This window comes from Bombyx mori, chromosome 23 (genome assembly GCF_030269925.1).
Source record: "Bombyx mori chromosome 23, ASM3026992v2".
Lineage (NCBI taxonomy): Eukaryota > Metazoa > Arthropoda > Insecta > Lepidoptera > Bombycidae > Bombyx > Bombyx mori.
Genome location: NC_085129.1, coordinates 2,502,779 through 2,524,555, shown reverse-complemented (window position 1 = coordinate 2,524,555; position 21,777 = coordinate 2,502,779). Strand labels below are relative to the sequence as shown.

At 34.7% G+C, this 21,777-nt stretch overlaps 4 protein-coding genes and 1 long non-coding RNA gene across 10 annotated transcripts in view; 3 read left to right on the top strand and 2 right to left on the bottom strand.

Annotated features, from left to right (window-relative positions):
* Positions 1-1,665, bottom strand: part of LOC101746187 (KAT8 regulatory NSL complex subunit 1-like protein) — a 31,569-nt gene extending 29,904 nt beyond the window's left edge. For 3 of the 5 annotated variants that reach the window (XM_021347534.3, XM_062675161.1, XM_062675160.1), the window contains exons 1-2: positions 1,489-1,604; positions 470-547 (exon numbers count right to left, since the gene is read on the bottom strand). The gene's annotated coding sequence lies outside the window, so the exon portion shown is untranslated. Of the gene's footprint in view, positions 1-469; positions 548-1,213; positions 1,258-1,488; positions 1,605-1,646 lie in introns of those variants that run through there. The other 2 variants (XM_062675159.1, XM_062675158.1) reach the window with 2 other exon arrangements.
* Positions 1,666-2,405: 740 nt separating this feature from the next.
* On the top strand, positions 2,406-5,597 carry LOC134201063 (uncharacterized). The gene is made up of 3 exons (XR_009976224.1): positions 2,406-2,834; positions 3,112-3,206; positions 5,017-5,597. It is a non-coding gene; the product is annotated as an uncharacterized LOC134201063 (long non-coding RNA).
* A 2,531-nt stretch (positions 5,598-8,128) lies between these two features.
* On the top strand, positions 8,129-10,698 carry LOC101743073 (nuclear pore complex protein Nup107). Its single transcript, XM_004925434.4, has one exon. It carries the CDS (start codon positions 8,129-8,131, stop codon positions 10,643-10,645), a length of 2,517 nt encoding a protein of 838 aa, XP_004925491.1. The 3' UTR covers positions 10,646-10,698.
* Positions 10,649-13,740, bottom strand: LOC100271899 (DDRGK superfamily protein). Of its 2 annotated transcripts, XM_012689792.4 has the most exons (7): positions 13,643-13,671; positions 13,459-13,572; positions 13,289-13,381; positions 13,102-13,214; positions 12,605-12,736; positions 11,748-11,924; positions 10,649-10,999 (listed from the first exon to the last, which is right to left on the bottom strand). In XM_012689792.4, exons 2-7 carry the CDS (start codon positions 13,550-13,552, stop codon positions 10,739-10,741), a joined length of 870 nt encoding a protein of 289 aa, XP_012545246.1. In that variant the 5' UTR covers positions 13,553-13,572; positions 13,643-13,671; the 3' UTR covers positions 10,649-10,738.
* A 320-nt stretch (positions 13,741-14,060) lies between these two features.
* Positions 14,061-16,710, top strand: LOC733126 (transmembrane emp24 protein transport domain containing 9). The gene is given in 4 exon segments (NM_001047073.1): positions 14,061-14,208; positions 14,335-14,558; positions 15,333-15,476; positions 16,407-16,710. Coding segments are annotated over 4 exon segments (654 nt in total). The 5' UTR covers positions 14,061-14,072; the 3' UTR covers positions 16,557-16,710.
* The last annotated feature ends 5,067 nt before the right edge of the window (positions 16,711-21,777 follow it).

Genomic DNA, 21,777 nt, shown 5'->3' with positions numbered 1-21,777 from the left:
ATAACATAATCTGAAAACATTAAAAATCAAATAATTTCTCCAAGCCACTTAGGTTAACTTATAGTTTAAATTATTAAAATAGGAACACCTACACTATAATGGGTACTTCCAAGAATATTGTAATTACAATTCGTTTTTAATAAATCTATAATAAACCTGTTTAATATTGACTCTATTACTTGTATGTCATCAAAGAAAAAATTATGAACTTCTGTAAAAACATTAATTTCTATGGTTTATGCAAAATCCAAGTTTCAAATAACAATATTATTCCTAAACATAATTAAATAAGTAGTTGGCTTTCCAGACAATATATAAAAACTACTTTTATTTTAAGAATAATTTGATTGTATATTTTTATTATTTTTTGCTATCTATAACTAATATTGATATTTCATGTTTAATAATGTAAAATAATACTGATGGTTATGTTGAAATAGCAATTTACTTAATTAGAAAATTGTCTTACCTTCATTTGTAATATTAAGCTGAACTGAGTTCTTTCACAAGACTTGAAGTATCGCTCCAGTGAATTTTTCATATTGAGCTAAAATAAATAAAATTGAACTAGAGCCAACACTAATTACTAGATGTTGTTTATTTAAGCTTCTAGGCATTGAACATAAACATGTGATCTTTACAATACAAGTAGGTACTTTTGCTTGACATTTTAAACTTCATATTAAGACGCTGATTAATTTTGGAATAAAAAGGTTTTATTTGATCGTACTTCGGTCAGTTTTAGAATGAAATAAGTATATTATTTTCTTTCTAGTTTAAAATCAGTTTTGGGTACCAACAATTTATGTAATGTATCACACAAAAAAATGTGATTAAGTATTTTTTTCATATATTTTTTCAGTTTTCATAAAAAAAAAACTTTTATTTTACTGTCCTAAACATTTTGTTCTTCAAAGCTCTCAAATTTTACCTGATGATTTTCATTTTAGTGGCCCAATGAAACAATACGCTGATAGGTACTAAATACTAAAACATTTTAATAATTTCAGGATTCATGAAATGCAAGTATTTTGCAATTTAATTCCTCACAAATGTTGGTAATTAACTTGCGAAATGTAGGTCTTAATAGATACGATAATAGTTCTGAAGATTATTTTAGCATAACTTAATGTTGAGGTCAATTCAACAAATTTTAAAAATGTATTTTCAAGAATTTTCTTGTATAATAATTATCTACTTAATGGATTTTTACCTCATTTTTCAAGTAGCAAAATGAAGATAATTTTTTAATATAGTGCTGTGTGAGTCAAATTTTGAGCTACTTTTTAGGCAGCTAATTAACAATACGAGAATAAATCTTAAATTAGGTGTTCCACATGTACGTACGAAAGTAAAGGTAGGTATAGTTGGTATACATAAAAAAGGAAATTAACTTAAAAAGTTGGAAATTTTAATTACAAGTTAACAATAAGAAAATGAATGGGAGAAAAATAAAAGTATGAAAATCAAGTTATTTTTTTACAATACCTTTAAAAATTTAGCTCAAAAATTTTCTGCTTTTACAAACTTTTCAGAATGTAGGTAACAAGAACGAGAAGGAAAATCTACCTATTCGAGATGTACAAATAAATACACAATGATTCGTAATAAGTAAAAATTGAGTTCTAGTATTGCCTAATATTTACCTGTTCCGTGATTATTTTCATTGTACAGCTAAAAGACTTTGTAATTAAAATACCTACGTTTTTTAATCTGAAACCGTAACATGACTAGTTACTTTTATTTCGTTTAAAAATCTAGACAAATATTCTTTATTTATTAGCTTTTCCTCGCCTGCAATAGCTTAACTAACATTGCTTAATTTTCGTTTTTCAGTTTATATTATAATGATTTTACCTTAATGGGATTTTACGTTTCCTTCAATAAAAAATAAAATATTTTTTCTAATAAAAATAACGTAGGTGATTTCTACGAGTTTGTAAATTTACTATTGAAAAACGAATTTAACTAATCAATGACATGCTTTCTGTAAAATAAGTGTCATTTCTCATTTATGGACAACAATTACAGGTTACAATATCTGTTTTGCTCTTTATTTTAGACTGAATCACACTACTTTATTTTTTATAATAAATACTAAATCTACTGCCGCCAAGAGAATGTTCCAACTTCAATTCATCGTAAAATGATAAAATTTGTTTTAAGTTGATAGAATTTTGTATTTTTATGGATAAGTATTCGTTATTGGGGTAAATAAGCAATTAAAGGTATTTTTATTCGCATATTCAATGCTGTTTCAAAGTGAAAGACGCATACTTTTAGCGGCCAGACAATATGTGTACCTGATACAGTGATTTGGAGCAAGCTACAACACTAATGAGCACCGCACTGTCAGAATTGTGTCAAATTTATGTCAATGAATATAGATTGTGTTTAGGTATAAAGATATTTTGAAATTACAAACAAAAATAGACAATACATTTTTCAAAACATTTAAAAGTTATTAATGATGTAAAATTAGAAAGTAGCTTTATGTTATCAATATAGTATTGAGGGTAGAGGTACCTCTAGTGCTTATTGCGAGTTTCTTAACTTTCTCGATAGCGTAAAAGTTAAGCCAATTTTTGTATGCAGTTGGAACAGCGCCCCTAACGGTAAACGTACCTACCTACGCAAACGATCCTATTTCATACAAATATGAGCCACTTTTACGCTATCGAGAACGTTAAAAAACTCGCATTAAATACCTTGAACTATGTATCCTACGGCGTTTTTTTTTTTTGGTTTAAACCGTATAATGTTTAGTGGCTTGAGGAGTTTTATTTTTTAAAACATTTTAGAATGTCAAATGTCGCACATTATAATTTTAATTGGTAATTATATTATTTATCAAAGTATAGGTAATTATATTATTCACTCACTTTTTTTCCCTACCTATCAGTATAGCCTTGGTAGTTTTCCAATTACAGAGCATAATGCGACTCAGTGACGCACAATGCCGAATTATGCTAAAGCTTAGTTGAGGATTATGCCGCATAATGCGCTCTTGTGCTGTAATTGGAAAACGGCCCTTAACTAGTAAGTGAGCTTACAGGGCTCAAATCTGACGACGTTGCTAACACAAACCTTAACAAGAGCCGTGCTTCGCAGAATCTACCACTGGATCGAAACGCGACCCACTGAGAAGATCCGGCGAGAAACTCAGTGGGCTGTGTCTGAGGGTTCATTCACAATGAAAGTCAATCGTGAGCATTTATTAGATACGTATTCATTAGAAAAACTGGTATTTGTATGCGGGATTCGAACACCATTGCATCGCTACATACGAATGCAGCGGACGTTTCACGGAGTCTTTCAGGCTGAGCCCCATGAGCTCGCCTGCACACCCGGTGAAACTAGACCAGCTCCTCGAGGCTACTGACAGTAGATAGGCAAAAAAAGCTTAAGTTATAATATCTCAATGAAAATTTGATATTTAATTATAATATTATGTAATTAATCCTAGGAGTTTCTCGCGCCTATATTTTAAACTGAGTTTAAAATAAGAAATGTGCGCGTCAATGATCTTGATTTGTCAAAGTTCGATAAAAAAGTATGGACAGCAACAAAAATATTTACATATCTTTCTTTTTAATACTTTAAATAATTATCGTCTTTAGGCTTACCAACATCGAGTGTGGTGGTAAAAACGTCCATAATGCGCACCACACCGTCGGCAAGTTTGACTCGTTGAGAGGAAACGCTAAAAGGGTGGTTGTTCTGCGGGAGGAGAGCGTATAGTGTATGGCCGCGATGCAGTGTTTTGCAGCTGTGTCCACTAAAGCGGTGCCGTCAAAACCCAGTATATTTATGTTAAAAATCGGCCGTACATCATGACTAATAGGGGGTCCCGTAAGATCGCCATCTCCGCCGCAACCATAAAGCAATCAAATCCCATTACATCACGCCTATTCCCATATTTCGGAAAATTCGCGTTTATCCCGTATTTATCACAATAATTTTCAAGTAATGGTATACAAATCTTACTTTCGCCCGGACATCTTTGATGAACAAAATTTGAATCCTCTGCGACCGCGCAGGTTAATGTTTGACATTGCCAGTTTGCATTGGTATTGCAGCAAGGATGTCCGTCGACGCTAGGAAACATATCCAAATTATTATTTTTGTTGAAAAAAAATTATCATTTTTACGTTCGGCAACCAAAGAGTTAACATTTTTAGTTGTGGCGGCTGAAGGGTTAACATGAGTAAGGTTTTCGCTCGGACTATTATTATTTTTGCGATCGTCACTCGTCGAATATAATCTATGCTCGATCGGTTATTACATGTTATGCATTTCGTGTTGCATGCAGCGATATTGTGGTTCTTTTCTCGAGAAGAACCTGGGCGACCAACACGAGCTCGATCGGCGTTATCACTGTTATCAGTAACCTTAAACCGCGAAAGAGTTGAATTATGGGCAGCAAAATTATAATTTTGTGGAATTCGCCGCTGCTTATCATGTGTATTATTATGTATTATGTGTAGGTATCAGTGCATGCATCACTATTTGGCAAAATAGGTATACAAGTTGCATGGGCAAAATCAGAACTATGAATACGGTCTTTTACTGATTTTTCGTTTTCAAATTTAAAACACACTTTGGAATCGACACAATAAAATGACTGACCTCTTTTAACTTCACTTTCACTAGATTTTGAGTGAGTTTTATTTTTGGTAATTGAAAGGTTTATACCCAATCTACCCCAAAATGCCTTAATCGTCATGGACAATGTTCCGTATCATAGCAAGGAAATCGCAAAGCCCCCAAATATCAATAATAAAAAAGCAGAGATGCAGCATGGCTCCAACAACAACAGATTGAATTTGACTCAAGCTACACTAAACCAGAGTTTTACGAGTTGATAAAAAAAACACCAAAGTCCTATATCCGAGGTGTTGAGGTTGGTGACTTAAATCCTATAGAGTATATAGCATTTAATAAAACGTAGGGTAGCAGACAAAAATGTGTGCCAACTAGAAACCGAAATTGAAAAATTAACCCTCGAATCCATAGCCTCAATCTCAAAAAACGAATGGCAGAGGAAGAGCAACCACGTGAGGCGTCTCGAAAATGAATACGGGCAACGAGAGTTAATAGAAGATGATGATAATTTTAGTTTCGTTATAAACACAGGTAATATGTATATATTATTTTTCTTCCATATGTATGGAAGAAATATAGAAGAAAAAGATGTGTGGTATCGTGGGACACCAGATAGGAACGAAGTCACTTATTGTAAAAATATTAATTTTAAGTTCTATTCGAGGTATAAAGAAAATAATTATTCGGGTATACATTTTTTATTATGATTTTTTTATCAAGCCCAAGGTTTCGTAGTTAACGGTTTTCAGGATACTAACGAATTATAAAAAAGAATGACTCGTATCGATGCTAGTGGAAACTGTCGTCGATAGTTCTAGTTTTAACGATAAGATTTTACAGAATATTGTCAGAGTTTTCTTAAGGTTCATAATTTTCTATCAGCTGTAGAAAAATGATAGTAATAGTAATGCTAATAATAGTAATAGTAAAAATTTCGCGGCAACAACGTTAACTTGAGAACTCACCTAAACTTAAAATGTTGGTAAAAAATCGATAAGTAGTGGTGTGATTATTCAGGATGATATCATTCTCATTATGTAATTATTTAAAGTAGTTTAAAAAATTATATAATTATTAAAAAAATATATAACATATTAATACTTTTGAATTTTATATTACTGTTTTATTCTGTAGAAAAATATATATTAGAAAAGATTATTGGTAAAAATAGTATTTTTGTAATTGTCTATTTACGTGATTTTGCTAGTTAATAATTTTTTTAATTATCTTATCAATTTATTTATTACTAGCTTTTGCTCACGACTTCGTCCGCGTGGAATAGTTCACAAATAATGCTTTATTTTAGAACAAATTTGGTTAGCATAAAAACGTTATAGTGAGCCAACCTTAACATATAGACATACTAGGCTGCACTAAAAGTATCGGGAATGGAATATTTCCACTGTTCCTGTCATATTAAAATCTTTTTAATTCAAAACTCCTTGGTTTTAAAAATCGAATACCATTTATTTATTTAAAAAAAGATTCTCGGTCTTGTCACGAGGCTTTGTCAAACTTGTTTAGTCGTTCAGAAAATGGAATTGACTCGAGAAAATTCAAAAGCGATGATTTATTATGACTTTCGAAGTGGCTTAACACAAAAACAGTGTGTTGACCGGATGATTTCTGCATTTGGTGATGAAGCCCCATCCAAAACCACAATTTATCGCTGCATCCGCCGTATAGCCCCGACCTAAGCCCTAATGATTTCTATACTTTCCCTAAAATAAAGAATAAATTGCGTGGACAGAGATTTTCATCACCTGAAGAAGCTGTGGACGCCTACAAAACGGCCTTTTTGGAGATCCCAACTTCCGATTGGAATGGTTGCTTCAATGATTGGTTCCATCGTATGGAAAAATGTGTCAAATTTCGCGGAGAATACTTCGAAAAGCAATAAATACATTTTTAAATAGTAATGTTGTGTCACTTCGTTAATTCCCGAAATTTTCAGTGCCGCCCTCGTATGCTGTCGCGGACTTTCTTTTAGATCTTTTAAAGGGGAACAATTCTGTCATACATTATTTTAGCGAAACTTTAACCGTTTCTGCAGCGTACGCAGCGGAAGCTCTCAAAAGGTAAAAATAACCCCGATTTTGAAACATTCTTTAATGGTGCTCCGCTTGTATTGGTCTTAGCATGATGTTATATAGCCTATAGCCTTCCTCGATAAATGGGCTATCTAACACTGAAAGAATTTTTCAAATCAAATTGGACCAGTAGTTTCTGAGATTAGCGTGTTCAAACAAAAAACTCTTCAGCTTAATAATATTAGTATAAAAGAGTATAGATTCGAGAAGCCTGGTCGAGGAGTTTACATTTCTTTTAGAAAAACTAATTATTATCTACTGGATTTGGTTCCATACATATTATAATTATTGTAATTAACACTATGTACCTTTTCAGTTTAATCTCGCGTTCATTACGAAACCTTTATTTTAATAATAATACTTTTCAATATTGGACTGTCATCACGGACACTAAGGTATGTACTGTAAATGGGGTCGGAGGAGGGCGTTTGTCCAGCTCCGGGCCCTATGAGGAGGCAGTCTCCTCCCGGTGATGGTCACGGGGCGACCTAAGGGGGTTGAGACTGCGCCGCACGCTACCGTCACTCTAGCGCGCTGGCACCAGGAGGACGGGACGACGCGTCGGCGGCTGCGGATTGCGATGCGGTCCGCATTTTCGCCGTCGCTGTCGTCCCTGAACATACTGTGGAAGAGCAACCCGGTCGGCGGTGTATCGCGTTCCGACCCGGCAGGCTGGTTCTGGCCCAGCGGGGTATCCCGGAACACCAGCGGCATCGCCCGGGCGGCCTGGTAGGGCCGCCGTACCGCGGAGACTGACGTCGTTGGTCGTCGACTATCGCCTCGACGACCCGTCGGTCGGGCGTCCTCGGGGTGGCGCCGCGTGTCTGGTTGTAGTGTTGACCGCGGGAACCCCCCTACTCTGACCGGGTTTTGACCCCGGACGGAGATCGGACGCCGGGTGTAAGAGTGCAGGGGAGTCGTTTAGTGGGTGGGCCCTAAATTCCTTGGGCCCGCGGTCTGCTCTTAACATCTGCAGATCGTTGAGTCTCACATACCCCGCGCGCCCCCTAGGCGCGGGGACCTGGTAGGAGGTTCGGGCCTCGGCCCGAAAAAAAAAAAAGAAAAAATGTACTGTAAATGAATTATAGTTATAGATATGAAAAACAATTTAGTCATTATAAATAATAAACCCAAGATAAACCTTACAAGTAGCTTTGGCATAGTTTTTGAGTTATTCGATGAATTCCTATTGCTGGAAATTTCTGTTAATAGCAATTAACTAGGAACACGATTGTCATTTAACTCTGTGACTTATACAAACGGAGTAGATACCTTGGCTTAAAGGACTTTGTTTGCAAGCCAGTAAAATTTGTTAAAAAAGAGTGGGTTTATAATTTCTAAATTTTCAGGCTACTAACGCTAATTTAAAGTGTATCATCTATCATCAGTTTTCAGCCTGTATTGAATATAATTAAAGCTATTTTGCTTTAAAAATGGATAATACTTTGCAACTACATTCAACACAGTATACTCCTTTAAGAAATAAGAGAAGCCGACATTTACTACAGAGAGAAGAGACGTTAAATGTTTCGCCTATTTTGAACGATACTTCTATTTTTAAAAACTTAAATGATTCGAGTTTACGGCATGTACTTGATGAATCTTCCATATTGGCGAATCCCAGTAGCACGGGAGATCATTTGAGCGAAGAATTCTTCGAGATAATACAAAGCAGTAGACCTAGCAGTGTTTTAGATACATTAGCAAGGTTAGCTCAGGTATGTTGTGATTCGTTAGAGTTAATCGAGCCATGGAACAGATATAACGTCCACAACTACTGGTTGGCAGAGGAAGCCAACACATGGAAACTAATACATTGCCTGTACGCAGATTCAATCTCAGAACATCCAGAGTCTTTGGAAAATTTAGTTACTGAAGCAACACTATCACAGCAGAGCTTAGTGAATGCTCTATTTAGAAGTGATTCTGAACTGAGACTGTTGCAGCTTCTGGTAGACTGGTTGGAAGCAACTGCTGCTTATCAAGAGGAAGCGACAAAAACTTCAGCACCTGTCATTGGAAATAACATACACTGGGGCAACACTTTACATGAACTGCTGATTGGAAATAGTCTATTCAACAAAGAAAAAAACAAGTCTCTAGTCACATGTATGGATCCAGATGCACCAAGAAGACAAAATAAATCTATACACTCTGATGATATGAAAGATGACAGCGATTTATGTAAACGCATATTTACTGAAGTCCGTTGTGGTAAATTTCAAGAAGCAGTCTCATTATGCATAAGTGCTGGTCAAGCATGGCGAGGAGCAGTACTACAAGGTTGGAAATTATTACATTATTTGCCCAAAGATGATCCAACTGATCCATTAGAAATTCAAGGGAATCCTTCAAGAGACCTTTGGAAATGGTGTGCCCTAGGAATTGCTAATTGTGCATCTGAAAATATCTACTACAGAGCGACAATTGGTATTTTGAGTGGCCACCTGCCTAGTGCACTTCTAGCTTGTCAAGGTAGCTGGGAAGACATTCTATGGGCTCATTTGAAAATACAAATAGAAGTTAGAGTTGACAAGTTTCTCCATGAACATCATTTAACTGTTGATGCTAACACTACACCTTCAGATGTGCTGGACCTATTACAAGCTGAATTTCAAACAGATGAAATATCTTTACAGCAAGTATTTAGTGCAGTAAAGTCTCTGATGGATGGAAAACGTGAATCGAACTATCAGTTGTGTCAGCGTTATTTAATGCTTGGTCAAGTAAGAACAATAATGTTAAATTCATTAGAATGGCTAGAAAATGCTAATGAGAGGTTTATTCGATTTTTAGCACATCTCATATTAGTATTGAGACAAATGGGTAAAGATCCTCAGCATGATGTTGGTGACCAAGTCTTGGAAAAGTATGTGACATTACTTACCATTAGATTGGTTGATGGATCTGTGGAGTCCCCAGAGCTTATAGCATATTACACTTCTACAGTTCCAGCCGAAAAACAAATCATTCTGTATGCAAACTTTATGGACCAAATTCACAAAAGTGATTATAGGCAAGGTGTTGTAAAAGCTGGGTTGGATGCTGGAATCGATGTTGGTGCATCAGCTCGCGTGGCTATTAAGAAAGCTATTGCAGATATACAACAAGGATATGGAAATGTAGAATTGAACTTCACACAGACAAGTGTTATAGAAAAGGATAAAACATTGATATCCAAAGTTATTTCTTCTTTAGAATGGTTGGCTTTAGTTGACAATCAGCTTGAAGAAGCACTATGGTTGAATAATGCAATGATCAGAACATTTATATTCATTGGAAACACTGATGCTGCCAATGCATGTCTGACTAGCTTCAACAAAATGTTTTCTAACTTTATAAACACAGTTGATTCAAGTACCTCTGAACTAAGAGAACATTTGTGTTTAAAAGCATACTTGGATGCTCTCGAGGGATTTGCAACTTGGTATAGACATTTTATAAGTGGACAACCTAAAGATGTGCAGCCATTACCACCAGATGCAACATTTTCTGATAAAGTATATCATGAACAGCAATGTGCACAAGTTGAAAAGAAGAAAGCAATATGGATTAATGCAGTTTCACATCAATCAAGACATACCAAAAGCTTACTATACAATGTTTTACTGTTTCCAGGAGGTTGGTTGCAAGATGAGAGTGATAGTACATCATCAGACAATTTCAACCAGGAAGAGAAAACAGAAAGATTAAAACAGTTGGACACCCTTAGACGACTTTGTGTGCCAGAAATTGTGATTTTATTACTAAAGATTTTACAGAGTAATGAGGATATTGAGAGTCACAAGGAAGCCATTAAATTGGGCAACTTAATTGCTGCAGAAAATAGAGCTCTATATCAAGTGTTCAACAGAAGTAAGCTGATGGAGATTTTGGAGAGGATCAAGGAGTCATCTCTGTTCCTTATGGAAAAAGGAACAGACATTTTAGGTTTTGAAATAAGGGAATAAAAATTTAAAATTGTAATATTTTATTTAATAAAAATAAATCAAGTTCAGAATAATTATATTTCTTTACACAAATAGTATTTACAGGTATTTGAATTAAGGCACAGTGACAGGGGCCAAGTTGATCAAATCATTACTGCATTCAGCTAATTCTGCAATGGACACCCGTCCTCTTTGTTTGATGAATTTTGCAATCGATTCTAGTTCACTTTGTGAAATATAAATGAATTTTCCCCTGTCGTCAATGACACCAGTTAGTTCACCTGAAGCTTGCAGTTCTGTGATCCTGTCAATTGCGGCTTGAGTTTTCAGCTTAAAATGAGCTGCTAAATCTTCCAGTAAAACTACTTTCTGGGTCTGAAAAGAGCGTCAACTATTTTATTGAATATACAGATACGCTATAGTATTTGGTACACCTTAGGTCATTTAATGGGTAAACGAGGCTATGGCATGTTAGGTTTTAATTGAACGGTATCTATAGACAACTACAATGTGCATCTCATGAGAGTGTATAGTCATAGATAGATTATTATCTATGAATGTGAATGCTCCTGTTCACTTTGAGTCTATGTCTATTCTATTCTAGTCTAGTCTGTCTAGTCTATTCACAATTATTATTGTAATGAATTCATTTACAATTACATGCAGCTATCCCAACCTCAAGTTGGAATGAATGTTGGCCACAAATGTTTCCATGTTTAGTATGATAAAATGTGAATTTCAAAATTCATTTCAAGTACACGGACCCCTATTACTAGCTTAAAATACTAATTGTATTATATGATTAATACAAGAAAATTCCTAAAATTGAATGAACATCTTGATGGACTGTAAACTTCCTGTAAGCATTTTTGACTGTAATTTCAATCGCAATTTTTTGTATTTAATTATCAATAGGTACTACGACCGGCGACAGTTGGGATCTGTAGCGAGTTTCGGATAAAATCTTGGTTGTTTTTTTCATTTTAGATGACTTAAGTAGAACTTTCGTACTAAAATGAAGAGAGCATGATGCATGAAAATTATGATTGCATACGAGTTATTTTATCATTGCATTCACCCTATGTGTATGTGTGTAGTGCAGTTCACCGTATTTTAAAATTACCTTTATATAACCAATGAAGTCACGCAACAAACTTTCCCGGTCCTCTTCTTCATTCTCATCAAAGCCTTCTCCTTCAATACTAAACGCCGCCTTCATTGCTTCATATTCCTCTTGTTCACGTTTCTTACGTTCATCCTCGGCTTTCTTTTCTGCTTCTTCACGTTTACGTTCTTCTTCCTAAGCATGACCGGATTTAATAAAATGATTCTACTGGTGGTAGGACCTCTTCTGAGTCCGCACGGGTAAGTACCACTGCCCTGCCTATTTCTGCCGTGAAGCAGTAATGCATTTCGGCTTGAAGGGTGGGGCAGTCGTTGTAACTGAGATACTGAGACCTTAAAATTTATATCTCAAGGTGGGTGGCGCATTTACGTTGTAGATGTTTATGGGCTCTGGTAACCACTTAACACCAGGTGGGCTGTGAGTTCGTCTACCCATCTAAGCAATAATAAAAAAGAAAAACAATTAATCCCTTATAGCTTTTGTGGTCAGTTTAAAAATGTTCATTTCCAATGTCGAAATTTCTGATGATAGGTCATCTCTGCATAAGATGAAGCAATCCGAAATTGCCTATAGATAACAGTGGTTTATATTGTTTATGGGCAAAACATATTTTTTTGTTTAGTTTACGCCCGACCTGGTGTTAAGTGGTTACCGGAGCCCATAGACAACCACAGCGTAAATGCCGCCACCCACATTGAGATATGAGTTCTAAGGTCTCAGTACCGTACAACCGCTGCCCTATCTTTCAAACCAAATGATACTACTGCTTCACTATAGAAATAGGCAGCGTGGTGGTACCTACCTACGTGTGGACTCACAAGACGTCCTACTACCAGTAAAACCTATTTATGTACCTCTTGTTTCTCTTCAATCTTCTTGCGTTCTTGTTCTTGTTCTTCCTCTTTCTTTTTTTTTATTTCCCTCAGGTGTTCCTCAGCTTCGCGGGCTTTCTTCTTTTCTAATTTCGCTTCCATTTTAGCTCTTTTCTGTTATGAAAATTTCTAAGCTTTTGTTATTTAATAATTGACATACAAAGTGTAATGAAAAAATTCTTATTGGTCAAAACTTATCATTATTATAATACAAAATTAGATGTGGTTGTTCATACTAATCTAAGCCTATATATTAAACAATTCATAACTTGGAACATCATAAGTCCAGGCTTGACTGGACTGCTAGACTTCGATTTGGCCTGGAATTCTTATCATTAAATATGATGAAAGTGATGAAAGTTGTACTATCTTTGTCTGTATCTGGTTAAGTAATTCAAATTTTGAAAATGAACACATTACCTTTTCTTCTTATCTGCCAATTTTTCTATCTATTATATATTTGTAATTTAATTGATCACCTTAGCTCCCATTTTGTCATCAAAGTCAATTTTCTGGTCAATATCAGGCGCACCCTCATCAGCTTCTTCTTGTATTTCTGGTTCTTCTTCTAAGGCAGCTTGGTGCCGAGCAGCTGTTAATTTTTATGCCAATTGAAATGTGTTTGCCAGTAGTGAAGCGATTTTTTTTAAATTAAAGACAAGTTACCATTCGCTCTCATCCGCGCCCTTTGATTCCTAACAGCTTGTACTCGACCGGGTCCTCCATCCCTTTGGACAACAGCCCTTGGTCTGGCAGCAGCTGAAGAACATATCGAGAAAAATTTAATTTGCAACTTGAGTGAAGTTTTCAAATGAAAATAATTCAAGTATACGTACCTTGAGGTTTAACTTGTGACACACGGAGGAACGCTATAGATAGTATGATGATGACTATTCCACTTATTATAGCAGCTAAGATGAATGGGTCCATTTTGAGTTACATTAACTATCCTGAAAAAATCTTAACTCTCTAATCTATAGAAGGTATTGCATTTTATTACGTACTAAATTTATTATGTACCTTTAACAGTTTTAACACGTTTAGTATCTTCGTAAACACATTTCAACAATCACTTCGTGACTTCTCCATATGTAGGTACCTAAGTATGTACAAATTTTTTTTTATGTTTTCTATTAAAACGTCATCATTAACGTTTTCATTTGCTGTCAGATGTCATTTGAATTTTTGGATTATTTTCGTAATTTTAATGTCTAGCTTCAATTTCAAAAGCAAGAGCTTTTGTTTTCTTTTTTTTAATTAGCTTTAATAATAGATAAGCAGCAAATTAATTTTGATTCTTTCTAAACGAAATAATTACAATATAAATATCTTTGTGAAACACATTTTTTTTGTAACTCGTAAAACGGAGTGTAATTTCGGTGACGTGTGAAATGTCAATTTTTCACAGTCGCTATTAATTTCCATTCCTCGCATTTATGTGGCCGAAAACATGGAGCTTATTAAATTATCTTCACTATTAGTGATAGCATTGCTTGCCGACTGTGCTTCAGCTTTGTACTTCCACATAGCAGAAGGAGAACGAAAATGTTTTATAGAAGAAATACCTGACGATACCACAGTTATAGGTAAGAGCTGTTAATGCTTCGTTATGTTCAATAATAAGTGTAGATATTTCAACCATAACAATTCCTTAACAATGAATGTTGACACCGCTTTCTTTATTTTTATCATTATGTTGTTCTATATTTCAGTAAATTACAAAGTCGAGTTATACGATCCGAAATCTGGCGGATTCATGCAAACAACACCGGGCATAGGCATGCACGTTGAAGTCCGCGATCCGAATGATAGAATACTGTTGTCTCGAGTCTATTCGTTGGAAGGAATGATCTCATTCACATCCAGCACTCCTGGTGAACATGTAATATGCATGTACTCTAATAGCACTTCATGGTTCAGTGGTTCACAGTTAAGAGTGAGTATTAAAAAAAAAGTGCTTACACAAGTCGATTCTAACGGTTTTCATTGCCATTCTTATGATACTTAACATTTTATTTTACAATCTGTATAAAAAAATGCATGGGTTTGATAAAAACACACTTGTGCAAACAATACCTGTATCGGTTATTATCTATGGTTTATTTGATTTGCTCATAATAATAAAAATAAAGACATTAATTTTAGGTGTTCACCATTCACACTTGTAAGATTTGATGGCTTACTTTGAAAATTAATAAATGAAATTACAATCATTAAACATGTAAGCATGCAAAAATAATTTTTTCTCACTTTTTCTGATTTGTGCCAGGACTATTTGTGGCTCATTTTTCTAATGGATTTTGTAAAGTATTGGATGTACTCAATCATATCATGCTTATAAATTCATAGTAATTAATCACGAAGAACCCAGTCCAAAGCAGCTTTCTTTCTTCCTTATAATCTAAAATCTACTAGTATATTGTTGTAAAAATAAAAGGTAAAAAACAATGGTCTGTAAGAGAATTATAATATAACTTTTTTTTTATTCTCCTTGTAGGCAGATGAGCATACAGCCCACCTGATGGTGAGTGGTTACCATCGCCCATGGATTTAAGCAATGCCAGGGGCAGAGCCAAACCGCTGCCTATCTTTACTCTTATTATAGTTTATGAGTTTGAAAAACTAAAATTTAGGGAGAAAACTAAAAAATTTGAGTAGAGTGAATTTGCCTTCAAAAATTATAATAAAAATCTATAACCGTTTGCCACAGGTTCATCTTGACATTCAAGTTGGTGAGCATGCTGTAGACTATGCAAATGTTGCACAAAAGGAAAAACTGACCGAACTTCAACTCAGGATTAGACAGTTGCTGGATCAAGTACACCAGATCACAAAGGAGCAGGCTTACCAGAGGGTTCGTACAACAAATTAAAATACAATATATTCTAATATGGATAATATGCTTACCTCTATAGGTTTATGATTTTAATTTGGTATCCAAGTTTATGAATTGTTTCCTTGACGTTATTTGTTATAGGTCAGAAAAATACGTAGGGTTGGAAACAATGGGGAAAAACAATTTTACAAAGATTGCAACTAGCAATCATGGTCAGCCAAAATATCATTTGAACTTGTTTTTTTTTTTAATAAATGTTTACAAGCTTACTTGACATTGAATTTGTAGGCAGCGGCTCGGTTCTGCCCCTGGCATTGCTGAAGTCCATGGGCGACGGTAACCACTCACCATCAGGTGGGTCGTATGCTCGTCTGCCTACAAGGGCAATAAAAAAAAAAATTTTTTGAAGTATGAGGTCATTTTCAAATGTATAGTGTAAGGGCTCTTCGTATACATTGGAAACTAAAAGTGCTTTAAGGTAGGAATTAGCAGACTGGTTGTATCTACCCATCCTGGCTCATAGAATGCTCTTTTTTGTATTGATGGAGAATCTCAGTTTACGGGTACCCGGCTGACTGGGGTGGAGACTGGGATATGTCGGACTAAGGCACCTCCAAAGAACTAGAGAGAGAGGTCCAAATAGTATGCCCTCCTACCAGAAATTACACAATTTTTTTGTGGCTCTGGTTTATGTTACACAATATTCCTTCATCATAGAAGTCATTGTTGTGTTAAGTATGCACTTCATTAGAATTGGTACATGCTTGCCTGATCTGAAACCTGACATAGTTACATCGCTCTTTTAAGAGATGACAACTTGATGGGATTTATGTTTTTTATTTCAAATAGATCATGAGTGAAACCATATTCCCAGTTATTCCTTGAAATTTTGCTGTAAAACAACTGATTATTTCTTGTAACTATTGTTAACGTAATTATTATTTACAGCAAAGAGAAGAGCGTTTTCGACAAACATCAGAAAGCACAAACCAGCGAGTGCTCTGGTGGAGTTTGCTACAGACAGGTGTCCTTGTCATCATCGGTTACTGGCAGATGAGACATCTCAAGAGCTTTTTTGAGGCTAAGAAACTAGTGTAAATGAATTATAATATTAATAAACAATTTTTTTATTAAATGTCTTATCCTTATTTTTCTGTAAATCTGTTGAATATGTAATACTTTGTAATAGTGAAACTGTTCAAAAAAGTGTTTTGTAACAATCTGTATTTTTCAATAAAATTAATTTATAATTTGGTATGTGTCGTGATTCGTGAACCTAGATTTTTATTATTCCCATTTTAAACATTACAAATATGCTCCTCTGGTAGTGTTAAAAAGAAACACTATGTTTTACTAATCAGTCTATATTTTTATATACTCTGAAAATATCATCCAAATATCTGACAAACAAAATAGGATTTGCTTTGGGAAAGGGACGTAATAATTCAAAGTCAACAACATTTAGTGTGTTGACCAGAGTATCGCAAGTACAATAGTATAAATGTCCATCTATTTGGAGCTGTTCTGCGAGTTCTAGTTGGTGGTTGTCCATCAAATCCTCGTTAACAACCACTAAAAGAGGTTTCTTTTCTTCTAACACTTCAAGACAGCTTCCTGCTCCGGCGTGACTTATAACTAAATCGGCTTTTTTTATATCTTCTAATATAGAGTCCTTAAATCTGTACAAAGTGAACTTAATCTCGTTTTTAGTAAAATTTCCTGGATCTACGTCACTATTGCCAATTTGTATTACAACCTCTTTGCAGCCGATCTCCTTTAGTGCATGAATTACGGCTGGTGAAAGCATGTATTCGCAGAGTAAGTCAAATCGTGTTGTCCCTACGGTTATGAAAATTCTGTTATATAGTTTAGGCATTGTAATTTTTATGTACCTATCACCTACCAAATAAAATGTTGATTGTTCAATAATAAGTAATGTTCAAAATAAAAAATAATAATTGGATGACAGATAAGTGTTGGCCGCAATTGTCAAATTGTTTTTATTTGCAATCACGAGCAGTGACTTCGTTGTCTCTGAGCCTTCAGAAAAACTCTGAAACGGAAATATTTTTATTGTCATTACGAAATTGATGCTATTTTATAATATTGTTATCTCTTATGGGAACAACTAGATTGTTGGAAAGATAACGGTAAAAGTGTAGAATGTAAAATCGGAAATTATGTTATTAGTTTCAGGTATAGAATGTGAGAAAATAACGTAACAAAGTATAAGAAATAGGTAACAGAGATTTATAATTTGTAAGAACAGACTTTACATAATGTAATATGTATCCTTAAATTAAATCGAGAATCATGGAAAAATCCAGATTCGTGAGTTTCACATAGTTTTTACTTATACGTTATGCGGCGACAAGTTGGCTGATTCGAATTGACAATGAGCAGCTATCGGCATTGATCATGGTGTTGATGTCTCTTTTGTGTTGAATGATATAAATTTGGTTGTCTGTTATTTATTATTTTATAAAATAATAAGTCGCTAGCGTTAATAACAAAATTGTACTTCTATGAGTTTCAGTAACGACCTAACCTCAATACTTGGATATTAAGCCATGAAAAGTTTCTTTAAATAAATGAAACATGGAAAATTTTGTTTTTCGAAGTTTATGTGCGGTTTTAAATAATATATAGAATTAGATGGGCCTACGGTTTTGTTACCGTTACGGTGTTGTTGTTGTTTGTGATTTTGTTTGGAAAATCAATGAAAAACAAAATTGATGTTACAAAATAAATTCCTACCTTTCCAACTGTAATTCATTTTGGCTTCGTTTTGCTTAGCGGCAAGACATTGACGGCTACCTATGCCTATGCGGGCCCACAATACGCTCGAACATCATTAATTACGTTGTTTTATAAATTATGGGGATTTGGTTTCTATAACACGATGTTTATCTTTCATTATCGAAAACGTTCGTGAGCATCTGTCAGTCCTTATTTCATTAGAAAAATTGTTTGTTGCCGGCGTGATTTGAAACCTAGGCAATATCGCATTACCGAGAAGATGTGAAGACGCCGGGCATCTTATCCTATAGGCCACGAGCTAATTGACAGTTGTACTAGAGATAATTCTTTGAGTTACAGAATCTCTTAAAATTTAGGAACTAATGATTGTCTAGGTATTCGATTTGATACAACAAGATTTGTAATTTCTATATCGCTTCACGTTTACGTGATACGACTAATTGCTATTAATTTTTAATTCGATCGTTTCTGACCTTTTGAAACTAGATCTCGGAATAAAGGATGTTTCAAAAGTATATTATGCCTTTTCTTTAGAGGTATTTAAATAATAATAATATTAATAGTAGGTAGGGGTTAAAGTATGAAATTGCGTTTTATTGTAATAAGTACTTCGAATTGACATAGAACCTTCATAGTTTGAGATTTTTGAGTGAAACTTTTTTCAAAGGGTACCTATGAGGTTCTTCTTTTAAAAAATGTGCAACATTTGATTATCGACTTTCAGTTGTTTTTTTTTATTCAGCTTAGATAAGAAAGATGGATACCGGTAAAATGGGGCGTTTAGGGATTGAGAGGCGAATCGGGAAAAAACCGGGAAAATCTTTCGACGCTCAATATAAGTTTTATATTCGTTGCAAAATCTTCCATTTTTTGTAGTTTAATAGTAGAATGTTGATAGTTCACAAAACAACTCTGAATATGCATGATAATAGCTGCTAACTTATAAAAAATCGCGTTTCAAATTAACTTCCTGTGGTGGTAATTATTTTAGTGCTAGAAACTTTGCTCTCTTTTATTTATTTGATAATAATAGAAGACGACTATGATTTATAAACGTTATTTAGTGTTTGAACCAGCATATATATTAAAGGTAAGTCTCAGTTGTTATTGGTTTTAATGTATTTGATTAAATAAAAATACATGTAAAAATCTGTTGTTTTTGGGGATATTAGGGACGTCTTAGGTACAAATAACAACGAAAAAGGGGTCAATTGGGATGAGAATACGTGAAATGGAGACGACCTAAGTATAAATAGATACAGGTTTGTAGGGTTGTCTATGTAGTTATAACAATATTTTTTTAAATTTGTTGTTAAAAATCTGGTTTATTCGAAGCGAAATTGGGAATAAGTCTTTAGTTGAAATAGATAAGCAATTTAATATAAGTAAGTCGATTTTGCAGAGACATGTAACAAGATCAATGAAATCTCAAGGTGGACAAAAATGTCTAAGTAATACTTAATAAAATATTAAATATTTGTTCAGAGTGGGGGTATTCATCTGATTAATCCATGGAATAACCGACACACCTAATCTCTTAACCCAGATAGAAATATCAGCACTGTCGATTGCACCTATAATTGAGGTGATGTCTGCCATGTACTTTTGTCAGTTTTTCAATTTTTTTTATTGATGATCACTTTGTTGGTGCAACTAAATAAATAAATTAATTAAAACTATATATAAAAATAAAAGTAGTGCCAACCCTAGCAAATTTCTCATTTCATCCCAATTAACCGCAATTTTCGGGTAAATAGGGATTACACCTATTTTTGCATTTTTTGCTAAACTGGAATGCTAGTTGCTTATTTTTAAATTGGACAACAAAGATGCCCCCAAGACTCAATCATTTTGATCCTGATATAGCATTATATACATCAACAACTACCTTAAAATTGCTCATAAAGTTGGAATTTGTCCCTAATCGCCCCATTTTACGGTACTTTGTATATTCGAGTAATGTTTGAACACGAGTTCCGACGCGGAACTGATGCTGCAGAAACAGCTCGAAATATCAATGTTGTGTTTAGAGAGAGGACTGCTAATGAACGCACCGTGCGATTTTGGTTTAAACGCTTTCGTGATGAAAATTTTGATTTGAAGAACGAACCACTTGGAAGACCTCCCACACATGTGAATAACAATGAATTGAAAGAGATGGTGAAAGCCGGTCCGAGCCAAACTACTCAGGAATTAGGGGTATGGCATAACGTTACCTTACCAACAATATTGACTCATTTGCGTCAAATCAATAAAATAAAAAAAATATGAAAAATGGGTGCCTTCGAATCGAATTGGATCGACCTTCACCATTATTACTTCATCGGCATTACAAATCGGCAATTTCATACTTCAACCCCTAATAATAGGTTTCGTGGTCACGGAAACTGTAAAATAATGGGGAATCATAAAAGTTATTTTAATTAAGGACACTTGATAATCTGAAATATATTTCATGCTAAGGTACCTAGTAATATACTTGAGGTATGTATATATACTACACATATTATTGAGGGTAGCCAAAATGCTTTCTTTAAATTAATGATAATTGACAGGGCCCGGAAACTGCGAGGCTTTACGACAAATATTTTTTCTGTATGGAAACTAGCGACATCTTGTAGCGGATGCCCCTAAACTTATATGTTGTTAAAGTTAAGGCATTTAATTATTGTATAACTAAACACAGAAAAAAATTCGTTCAAGTTCTTATTTGTTATAGACGAATTAATTAAATTTTATCAATATGTGGTTTCTGAAAATTTACAACATCCTTCATTATAAATAAAATATAGGATGGGTACCTACTATGTTACTGGCATCTACAGGAGCAATGAGAAACTAATTGAAGTGAAGCCATCTAGTGGCCGACGCCCGTAAAAATATTTTTTGTTTGCTTGAGTTGTTTATCTATAACTAATTTATGTGTATTATCTATGATAATTGATAAAATTCAGGGGAAATAGAATGTCATAGTAATAGTTCGTGGTGATATATCCTAACTAACAGACCTAAGAAGATTCTCTGATCTGAAGTAGAGTTTCAAGGGGGTATCCTGGCTTCGCCTTGGTCGATGAGCGCGCTCACGGGGCTCAGCCGTATAAAGATTGCTAATATCTGTCGCAGCAAAAGAAGTGGTTTGCTGAATCTACCACCGGATCGAAATCGCGACCCACTGACAAGATCCGGCGGGAATCTCAGTGGGTTGTTTCTGTGGGGGTTAAGTTGCAAGTCGCACCCGAAATCTGTTCTGTGCTCCGTCGTCTGGGTCGGGGATGGAGCTTGCGATGGATATGTTAAGAGGTTTACAACGTCGCTTTATGGAAACATATCGTTAGAAGACTTATTTTAACTCTATAATCTTTTCTTAATGTATTATTAATAGTACACCGCAACATACCTGCTGTATCTTTTGTCTTTTCAGGATTTCTGTAAATAAATCGATTGTCTGGAAGAGATCGCATTTAGCGATAAGACCGCTTATTGTATAAATATATCTTTTTATTTATTGCTTAGATAGGTGGACGAGCTCACAGCCCATCTGATGTTAAGTGGTTACTGG

What these genes read in the sequence shown, in the direction of transcription:
- LOC101743073 (XM_004925434.4), top strand. Translation starts at nt 8,129, where the DNA reads ATGGATAATACTTTGCAACTACATTCAACACAGTATACTCCTTTAAGA.
- LOC100271899 (XM_012689792.4), bottom strand. Translation starts at nt 13,552, where the DNA reads ATGGACCCATTCATCTTAGCTGCTATAATAAGTGGAATAGTCATCATC. An exon ending in GTCACAAGTTAAACCTCAAG is followed by an intron (nt 13,382 to 13,458) that starts GTACGTATACTT and finishes TATGTTCTTCAG; the next exon opens with CTGCTGCCAGACCAAGGGCT. An exon ending in ATGACAAAATGGGAGCTAAG is followed by an intron (nt 12,737 to 13,101) that starts GTGATCAATTAA and finishes TTTTCATAACAG; the next exon opens with AAAAGAGCTAAAATGGAAGC.